This window comes from Entelurus aequoreus, linkage group LG04 (assembly GCF_033978785.1).
Source record: "Entelurus aequoreus isolate RoL-2023_Sb linkage group LG04, RoL_Eaeq_v1.1, whole genome shotgun sequence".
Lineage (NCBI taxonomy): Eukaryota > Metazoa > Chordata > Actinopteri > Syngnathiformes > Syngnathidae > Entelurus > Entelurus aequoreus.
The window spans coordinates 64,228,906-64,239,416 of record NC_084734.1 but is presented as its reverse complement, the minus strand read 5'-3'; the positions used below and the strand labels follow the sequence as shown (position 1 = coordinate 64,239,416).

Here is a 10,511-nt window from a genome sequence, read left to right as displayed (position 1 = left end):
TGTCATTCACTAAGAACCACCTTACTTTTTCTCATACTGTTACATTGTTTTCCCCTCATAATTGTACTTTTTATTCCCCTCAGTGTGGTCCTGGAACTCCTGTGTGCTTTCTCTCACCATAGTGAGTCAGGTGCCTCCATTCTTTTCCCTTAATTAGGCACCTAAGTATGGCTGAAGGTTCACGTGACAACATGTTAATGGTTAGCGTGATTGGAGTCATTTTACAGAAGATTGCCAGATGCTTACAAGCAAGAAGGAAGCAAGAAGAGCTCTGCTTAATGTGCAAATGCAGTGTGGTCCATCCAGGCTGTTAGTGGAGAGTCAAGTGGCCTTCAAAGCGCAACACTGAAGCAGAGGAGCACACCTGGGTGTGTCACTGAACGATCTGAGGCATCTCGCTCCAAGCTTTGGCCTTCTTCTTGGCCAGAGCCATCCAAGGTGGCTCATCTTGGGGCAAGGACGAAGGTGGAAGACCACGCTGGGCTAAAGAAGCTGGAGCGGAAAGCGCTGGAGCTCTCGGCTCCGGCAGGGGAGGGTTGACTCTCGATGAAAAAGGAGGTGATGTGAGCGTGGGCTTGGACGGGGGGGAGGTTTTGGAGAGGACCGGAGGGTTGACGCTAGTGGGAGATTTCAGAGGAGCCGGAGCGGAGGAGGACGGGGATGGATGGGAGGATGCAGGTTTGGCAGTGACCAGAGGAGCCGGGGGTTTAGCGGGGGCAGGGCAGGACTGTGCTTGGGATTTAGGAGGCTGAGGTGGCACCGGAGTGGGAGGCGACAGAGACTTCCTGCTCTCCTTCTCCGCAGGCCATGGAGGATTGCTGCTTTCTGACAAACTCACTGCAGGAGAGAAGACACTGTTAGCATTTCTTAAAGATGAGTGAGCACGCCGCCACCATTTGTTTTTACAGAACATCATCTTGATGCACAATAGTGTAGAAACAAAACATGGATATACTCAAGAGTAGTCAGTGTACAGCTTGTATAGTAGTATAGATGTATCATCGACTGAAAATGACAACACACAGCCATTATTGTCGAAATAGCCAACAACTTAAGTGAAAACTATTGTCGCGGTCTGTAAAGCTGTGGTTCATTGAGGAACAATTCCAAAGTGCACTGTGACATTCTGAATTAAAGCATGTTCTTCTCTCTTGGTCAACTGGGCCGCATGTCAGTTTTCCAACATGAAAATGTCCCCAAACACCTCCATGAACAGTTTGGACATTCATTGTTTGATATACTGTATTTTCCGGACTATAAGGCACATTTAAATACCTTTTTTTCCTCTCAAAACTCGACAGTAAGCCTTATATCAATAATTCCGGTTTTGCTTACCGACCTCGAAGCAATTTTATTTGGTACATGGTGTAATGATAAGTGTGACCAATAGATGGCAGTCAAACATACGAGATAAGTGTAGGCTGCACTATGATGACAACATGACTCAAGTAAACAACACCAACATTTTATATGTTCCATTGAAAATATAGAACATTACACACGGCGCTCAAAAATCTATTAACATGTTTTAGTACGACTTTGGTAAGCTATGAAGCCGCACCGCTTAATGGATTGTCGCCGCATTAAACATCCATCCATCCATCCATTTTCTACCGCTTGTTCCTTTTGGAGTTGCGGGGGTTGCTGGAGCCTATATCAGTTGCATTCGGGCGGAAGGCGGGGTACACCCTGGACAAGTCGCCACCTCATCGCAGGGCCAACACAGATAGACAGAAAACATTCACACTCACATTCACACAGTAGGGCCAATTTAGTGTTGCCAATCAACCTATCCCCAGGTGCATGTCTTTAGCGGTGGGAGGAAACCGGAGTACCCGGAGGGAACCCACGCAGTCACGGGGAGAACATGCAAACTCCACACAGAAAGATCCCGAGCCTGGGATTGAACTCAGGACTACTCAGGACCTTCGTATTGTGAGGCACATGCACTAACCCCTGTTCCACCGTGCTGCCCCGCATTAAACATACAAGTATTATTATGGTGTGTGTATAAGGTAAGACATATTATCTGGCGTTTTGTTTCGCAATATTATGCAAAAGAAACTTTTCTCACCTTCTGGTACCTGCTGATCTGTATTTGGGCTCTGCATAAATACTGAAAAATTGCACACGTCCGCCTTTGTAGTCCTTGCCGACACCGTAGTCGATAAGCTTCTTCTTTGTCTCTATCTTCTTGTTATGGGAAATTCATCCTCCGCTGTTGCCATTTGAAATATAAAGTAGTGTAAAATTCCTACTTATATCTGTCAGTAAACTTGCCCTTAAAACGCTAAAACATACCGGTGTAGTGAGTTTACATTATTCACCCAAGGAACTTTAGTTATTAGAGATTTCCGGTCGGACGTTTTTTCACGGGACACATTTCCGGCCATGTTGTTGTTTCCGGATGAGGAGATGCTGCTCCGTTTTTGATTTAAGTAAAGTCTGAATGTCATTAAAACAGTTAGCTCCATCTTTTGACACTTCTTCCACTCCCGTCCTTGCACGCTACACCGCTACAACAAAGATGACGGGGAGAAGACGCTGCTGAAGGTGAGCCACGTGAATAAGACCGCCCAAAAAAAGGCGCATTCGGAAGCGACTGTCAGAAAGCGGCTTGAAGATGGTCTGTAAAACATAATCTATGAAACATTTTCACCAAAAAAACACCATTACATGTTATATAGACCACGAGGAAGTGTTTTCAATTAAGAAAAATAATAATAATAATACGACTCCTTTAATGCGCCCTGTAATCCGGTGCACCTTATATATGAAAAAAGATAAAAAATAGACCATTCATCGACAGTGCGCCTTATAATCCGGTGCGCCCTATGGTCCGGAAAATACGATGATAAATAAAAACAATCTGCTCTACAGACTATATGGATGGCGGAAGCTAGACTTGTACCAGGAACCCTCAAGTTTCTGGACAACCATTCTACCATCTGAGCCGCGCCACCCCAGCCATTGTGAGGTTACTTACTCGTGTCACCAGCTATTGAGACAATAATGGCTGTGAGCTGACTTAATTCCAGTGGTTTGTAAATGTATACAGGCTGTACACTACCTACTCTTAAGTTATAGTCAAGATTAATTTATGTATTATTGTCCCTCCCAAGTGATACAACGGTCGCTGAAATGTGAAGGGTGTACACAGTTTTGTGAAATACCTGAGGTGATGAAGAAAAAGGTATCATGAAAAAAAGAATTCACCCAACGTTTAACACAACTTTAATTGTGTGGAAATGTTGAAAAGCTGACGCTGAAAAGGAATGCTAACACGCAGATTGTCGGCCAGAAAGCGTCAAACCAAATATGCGTGTATCTAAGTGTATCTAAGGCGTGTATCCCAAAAATTTGCTTAAAAAGTTGTATGACTCTGAGACGTACACCTACAAAATTGGCATGTGGAAGTAGTCACACTTTTTAATTGAGAATAAGCGTTATGGAAACGTGAGAACACCAGGAATGTTATCAGTATAAAAAAAACAGATAGCTTGATTGTCCTGACCAAATAGAATTTTGTTGAAGGTTAAACGGTTGAAATCCGCTGAAACCTAGGAATGTTTGGAAGTGGGAAAATTGTTGATTTGAATGTCCAGGATGAGTGGAGTGCGAGGATGGTGGAATGGTTTGAATCGGTTGAGAAATGTGGGAGTTGTGAAAGTTTGTAAAATGGCTCATTCATTTTTAATCGGAAAAATATCCCAGAAACCTGGAATTCCTGGCAATCTGGGAATTTTGAAAAAGTGTAAAAATAGTAGCCCGGGTGTCATGAACGAGTTGAATATTTTGATACAGTAGAACCTCGATTTACGAACACCTCTGTTTGCAACGTTTTCGGTTTGCAAACGTTTTGTTTGTGGCAAATATGCCTCTGTGTGCGAACCATGTGTCGGCATACATTACATTATTCATTCATTCATTTTGCCTGGCGCTTGAAGCCATCAGGGGACGCCATTTTGATGACATAATTTCCTGTGAGCTGCGAGCACAGTCAATTTGGAGAAGCAAACATCTTGTTTAGATCTAATGCACACGGGCGCACCCATCTCGAAGAGCTTCAACACTAGCGGAACTTCTGACATGTTTATTTTCACAATCTTCATACCTTCCGCCGGTCAGAGCTGTGTCAGTCTGTATTAGAGATTACTTTGTGTGATCAGAAACACTTTAAATGTGTCCAAACTCTCACAGTCTCGCTGTATAACTTCGGGTTGTGAGACAAGCTAGTTAGCCTCCGGCCTACAGTCCCTTTAGTTTGAGGATTTTATTAGCAAAGGAGCAAGTCTTTAATTGTAATGGGACTGAAAAAATGCCATAGCAGACCTGAAAAAATACAGCAAAGGAGAAGGCACTACCGGGACACAAGTCAATGAAGGATCGCCTCACACTGTAGTTTGTACGCTGTATAACTTCGGGTTGTGAGACAAGCTAGTTTGACCTCCGACCTGCAGTCCCTTTAGTTTGAGGATTTTATTAGCAAAGGAGCAAGTCTTTAATTGTAATGGGACTGAAAAATGCCATAGCAGACCTTTAAAAATACAGCAAAGGAGAAGGCACTACCGGGACACAAGTCAATGAAGGATCGCCTGACACTGCTAGTTTGTGCTAATGCTAGCAGTGAAGCCACTGCTCGTTTAATCCCGAAACTGTGCGTGTTGACATCTAAGCTTGCCGTAACGTTGTTGTGTTGTTTGGAGGAAAACACCAATTGTTGAGCCATTACCCCCTTGTTATGATGGTTTGATATTAGGGCTGGCAAGTAGACAATTTTAAAAATCAGATTAATTACACTCTTGAACTGTGATTAATCATGATTAATCACAGGTTATTAATCTCTTTTCATAATTAAAATTTCCTTAAGAAAAGACCCCAATATTTGGACACAAATGCAATTTTGCTGTCAGAATGTAATCCAGGAATGTTTTTAAACGTTTTACTTAACGCCAAGTCATTAATTTGCTCAAAACTTAGTGACAGTAAGTATTATTAGAATTAAGTGCACATGTTCAATAATATAGCAAACTCAATACAGATAGTAAACACACCCATAACAACTTTACATAGTGTATCATTTACATCTGCATTTACTCTTCCTTTAACCAATTGTTTAAACAAACACGTTTATTTACGGTTTCAGATGACAGGGTTGATCACTTTTTAATTATTTTTAATTTGATCTCTTTAAAACATGCTGTTAAAATGCATATCCTCTAAGAATATATTATAATAGCCACAAACTGGAGGAGATGTTTTTTTTAATCAGGATGCAATTTAAACAAATAGTTAAAATGTTTTATGAAATAATAAATAAACATCATACTAGGAATGAAAATGATGCATGTGTTTGGAAATGGACTGATTTAAACATGTTAGAAAAAGACATGTCATTGAATATCTGAAAAATGCAAATCTGCCCTTTTAATAAATAAAATAGACATAGTCTGAGTCAGGCAGCACGGTGGAACCGGGGTTAGTGCATGTGCCTCACAATACGAAGGTCATGAGTAGTCCTGGGTTCAATCCCGGGCTCTGGATCTTTCTGTGTGGAGTTTGTAATGCACCTGGGGATAAGTTGATTGGCAACACTAAATTGGCCCTAGTGTGTGAATGTGAGTGTGAATGTTGTCTGTCTATCTGTGTTGGCCCTGTGATGAGGTGGCGACTTGTCCAGGGTGTACCCCGCCTTCCGCCCGAATGCAGCTGAGATAGGCTCCAGCACCCCCCGCTACCCCAAAAGGGACAATCGCTAGAAAATGGATGGATGGATGGATAGTCTGAGTCACTCTTAAAGTTTAAAATGGTTACAGTAGGTAGCAAGTTATGTATTAAGGGTCAGGCAGCTGAAGGAACTATTACTCATTTACTGTGGGAATGTCAGGGAATATATCACGAGAGTGTAAACCAAGTTGTTAGCCAAGTTAGCTCATGTGTGTTGAACAGGATACTGAAATAAAGTAGTCGTGTGTGAAACAAGCTCAGCTTCCTCATTAACATGACATGATGTCAGAGTTAAGGACTACATGCCAACAGTGACCAAAGAATGACAAAGCCATTTAATGTTGCAGTCCAGCGGAGTGTCCGCTATCAAAACCAATTATTTCATGTTTACATTGATTCTCATGGGGAACTCTGCTTCGCTATACAAACTTTTCGGTTTACAAACCATATTCAAGGACCAATTAAGTTTATAAATCAAGGTTCCATTTATATTTTAAAAACTGTGGGAGAAGGAGGACTAAAAAAGGGCAAAGTAGGAAGAGGACATACATTTATGAATTTTGATGATCTTGATAATCTAGTCTAGGCCAAAGGTTTGTACATATTTTTTTGTTTTACCTTTTCCAGTGAATTCAGGCGTTTTGTTGCCGAGTTCTTTCCTTGCAGCAGAGCTGACGTACGTTGGCAGTGGAGACTTCTTGTCTTGTTCCTCCTAAAAGACACATGACAGCAGCACACGGTCAATCATCTATTCCCAATCTGAGAATATTGGAGACAAAAATTAAAATGTAGATTACCTTCTTGACCGTCATTTCATCCAGCGAGTTTTTTTTATAGATCTTTTGTTTCTGTCTGGCCACAGAGATCCAGCTAGGACACTCAGATCCAGTAGAAACATTACGAACTGCAACGGGCTCTAAAAACGGACAACGCGGTTTCATTGGAGTTTGTGTTCCAGTGTTTTTTGGGGGCCCAATGTTGTCAATATTGATACAGTATATCATCATAATGGTATAATTAGTATGCACCTGAAACACGCTTTGTTTTCACTCCACTGTCTCCATGGATATCTGGTTTCTTGGGGAGAGCAGGTTTGTTGCTGATTGCTGGACTTGTGGAGGGTTTGGCAATGGCAGTTGGCTCGACTTTAGAGCTGACAGACTGTGCTGGAGGTTCAACAGGTGCCTAAGGGAGGGTAAATCAAATAAAAGTTACCAAGTTCATATATGCAAGGATTGTTGTGTCCACTTTGAGGCACTGGATGATGCTGTAAGACAGGGGTGTCCAAACAGATTCCATGCATAAGGATCCAGCGTCCACTTTGATATTTAACATTTTGTAAACAAACATTTAGATAATGCTAAGAAACTATTTAGCCTACCTGCATATTTAAAGAAAAAACCAGCCTGCACCCATCTACCTGTCCATCCATCCAATTAATCTATCTGTGATGGGAAAAATTCCATGACTCCCTAAAACTTGACTGTTATTAAGAGAAGAACCTTAACTCAGAATAAAATGTCTACCTCTGTGATTTCCTCCTCCGAGCTGAAGCTGTGCAGAACTGCTGTCTTCCTGAGCCGAACACCAAAGGGACTGTCGTAGCTTCCCTCCACCACCACTGAACTCTCTGTAGAAGCGAGTGCAGGATAAGTTTAGTTTAGTTTAATTCCTTTCAATTAATCCAAGAAGATGGCATCCATAGTTTAAACAACACGTTTCCTCACCTTCTTTTGCTGCAACAGGTGAGGTCTGAGCTCTGGCTGTGTCTTGAGACACAGTCTTCTGAGGTTTGACAGCATTGTCACCAGTCATCTTTGTTTTACCAGAAGTCACTACCGCATGTGTATGGGACTGTGCATCCACATGGAGGTCCTGCTTGATGGGTTCTTCACCATCTTCATCTCCAGATGGGGTAGGGGAAGACAGTGGCATGTTTTTGGAATCCCCTCCAGAGAGAGACCTCTGCCAGGCAGGGACTAATGTGGAACAGACTTTGTTCTGATTTGAACCACCATCTTTCCCTACTTCTTCTTCAGGTGATGGAATGGTAACCTTTTCCACACCAACCGTTGTATCAAATACTTGCTCCACCTGTTGTTCCTCATCAGCAACCACTTCTAACACTTTGTAAGTTTCTTCTTCAACATGTTCTGTTGTTATTTCATGAGACGGTATCAATTGTTCTTCAGTTGGGGACAGATTTAAGGCCAACGTGTTTCCTGTCTCTGAACTGGGAGAGACTAGGTTCATGTGGATAGTGGTGGTTGGAATGGGAATGAAGGTCTCACTTGGAGGGTTGGTCTCAGTGGGAGTGAAGGTCTCACTTGGAGGGTTGGTCTCAGTGGGAGTGAAGGTCTCACTTGGAAGGTTGGTCTTATCGAGAGTGAAGGTCTCACTTGGAAGGTTGGTCTCAGTGAGAGAAACGGTCTCACTTGGAAGGTTGGTCTTACTGGGAGTAAAGGTCTCCCTTTGAAGGCTGGTCTCAGGGGCACTGAAGGTCTCACATGGAATTGTGGTCTTAGTAGGAGTGAAGGTCTCACTTGGAAAGTTGGTTTTGGTGGGAGTGAAGGTCTCACATGGAAGGTTGGTTTTAGAGGAAGTAAAGGTCTCCCTTTGAAGGTTGGTCTCAGTGGGAGTGAAGGTCTCACATGGAAGAATGGTCTTAGCGGGACTGAAGGTCTCACTTTGAACGTTAGTCTTAGTGGGACTGAAAGTCTCAATTTGAAGGTTGGTCTTAGTGGGATTGAAGGTATCATCAGGAAGAATGGTCCTAGTGGGACTGAAGGTCTCACTTTGAAGGTTAGTCTTAGTGAAACTGAAGGTCTCACTTGGAAGGTTGGTCTTTGTGGGAGTGAAGGTCTCACTTTGAAGGTTAGTCTTAGTGGGACTGAAGGTCTCACTTGGAAGGTTGGTCTTGGTGGGAGTGAAGGTATCACAATGAAGGTTGGTATTAGTGGGACTGAATGTCTCACTTGGAAGGTTAGTCTTAGTGGAACTGAAGGTCTCACTTTGAAGGTTAGTCTTAGTGGGACTGAAGGTCTCACTTTGAAGGTTAGTCTTAGTGGGACTGAAGGTCTCACTTGGAAGGTTGGTCTCAGTGGGATTGAAGGTTTCACTTGGAAGGATGGTCTTAGCAGGACTGAAGGTCTCACTTTGAAGGTTAGTCTTAGTGGGACTGAAGGTCTCACTTGGAAGGTTGGTCTTGGTGGGAGTGAAGGTATCACAAGGAAGGTTGGTATTAGTGGGACTGAATGTCTCACTTGGAAGGTTAGTCTTTGTGGGACTGAAGGTCTCACTTTGAAGGTTAGTCTTAGTGGGACTGAAGGTCTCACTTGGAAGGTTAGTCTCAGTGGGAGTAAAGGTTTCACTTGGAAGGATGGTCTTAGCAGGACTGAAGGTCTCACTTGGAAGGTTAGTCTCAGTGGGAGTAAAGGTTTCACTTGGAAGGATGGTCTTAGCAGGACTGAAGGTCTCACTTTGAAGGTTAGTCTTAGTGGGACTGAAGGTCTCACTTCGAAGGTTGGTCTTAGTGGGAGTGAAGGTCTCACTTTGAAGGTTAGTCTTAGTGGGACTGAACGTCTCACTTCCAAGGTTGGTCTTAGTGGGAGTGAAGGTTTCAAAAGGAAGGTTGATCTTAGTGGGACTGAAGGTCTCACTTTGAAGGTTGGTCTTAGTGGGAGTCTCATTTAGTGGTGAAAAAGACTCAAAGTGCAAAGAGGAAGAAGACATGGGTGATCTGGTTTGCATCACTTTTGATTTGTCCTGCTCTAGATCTTCATCCATGTCTTGTTTCCTGTAAATGTCCTGAGCCTCCAGCCCTTCTTCTTTATCCAAATGTCGGTTTAAGTCTTCACCCACCACAGCTCCGTCCTCTCCACCAGTTCTTTCATCATTTCCATGGGGTTGGTTCTCGTGTACGGTGTCAGCTTTCTGATCACATGATTCTGGAAATCTGTCATCATATATGACTTGTGGGTTGCATGTGGCATCATCTCCTGCCAGTGCATCTGCACCTTCCCCTTCCTCTTGGACTGGGAGAACATTGCAAACATCTCCATCCGCTGCTTTAGAAGTCGTTCCATCCATGACGTCTATTGCCTCCTCTACCATCTGTTGTGTCTCCTCTTTCTCCTCCTCCCTCATCTCCTGATCTTCCTTTACCTCCAGCTGTGTTGTCTCCTCTTCTTCATCACTTGTCACCGCTTCCAGTGCTTCCTGTGGGTCAGATCTTCTTTGGATCAAGGCTTGTTCTTCTTCAGGTATCTCTTCCCCTGGCAGCGCTTTCTCTCCTTCGCCCTGAAGAGGAAACAGAAATAGGGTAAACGCTTAAAACTTGAAGCATAGAAACTAATAATTGGTCTTTAAATTAGCCTAAATTTACTATCAAGTGATTTAAAGAAAGTGTCTTTTAATTTTGCCTATAAATTATACAGTTAGTAACATTTTCTGTATCCAATGATGTTTAAGGGCCATTGCCCAGGACAACATTCTCAAGAGGGCACTGCAAGGATGAAGGGGAAAAAAAGAAACATATTTTTTGTTCTCAGCACTTATCAAATCAGAGTTAGGTGCCCTCTGCAGGCGGTAAGTGGATAAAACTAAACTGGGTCTCACACATAGTGCAGGATCATAAATAAATTGTGGCCCATCCTTGTCGCTAGCAAATAAGACACTAATGATATGCACTCACCTACAACATTATGTACACCTGGCCAATCAAATAAGATCCAATATTAAATAAAGATAATTAGGGCTGTCAAAAAAACCAAGTTAACTCACAC

The 10,511-nt window shown here is 42.8% G+C and overlaps 1 protein-coding gene across 6 annotated transcripts in view; it reads right to left on the bottom strand.

Annotated features, from left to right (window-relative positions):
• Positions 1-9: 9 nt before the first annotated feature.
• Positions 10-10,511, bottom strand: part of LOC133648925 (mucin-2-like) — a 111,499-nt gene continuing 100,997 nt past the window's right edge. For all 6 annotated transcript variants that reach the window (XM_062045467.1, XM_062045469.1, XM_062045470.1 and 3 more), the window contains 6 exons: positions 7,455-10,026; positions 7,254-7,357; positions 6,756-6,912; positions 6,525-6,643; positions 6,346-6,439; positions 10-837 (listed from right to left, as the gene is read on the bottom strand). In XM_062045467.1, coding sequence (XP_061901451.1) covers positions 374-837; positions 6,346-6,439; positions 6,525-6,643; positions 6,756-6,912; positions 7,254-7,357; positions 7,455-10,026 — 3,510 coding nt within the window. In that variant the 3' untranslated portion in view covers positions 10-373. The remainder of the gene's footprint in view (positions 838-6,345; positions 6,440-6,524; positions 6,644-6,755; positions 6,913-7,253; positions 7,358-7,454; positions 10,027-10,511) is intronic.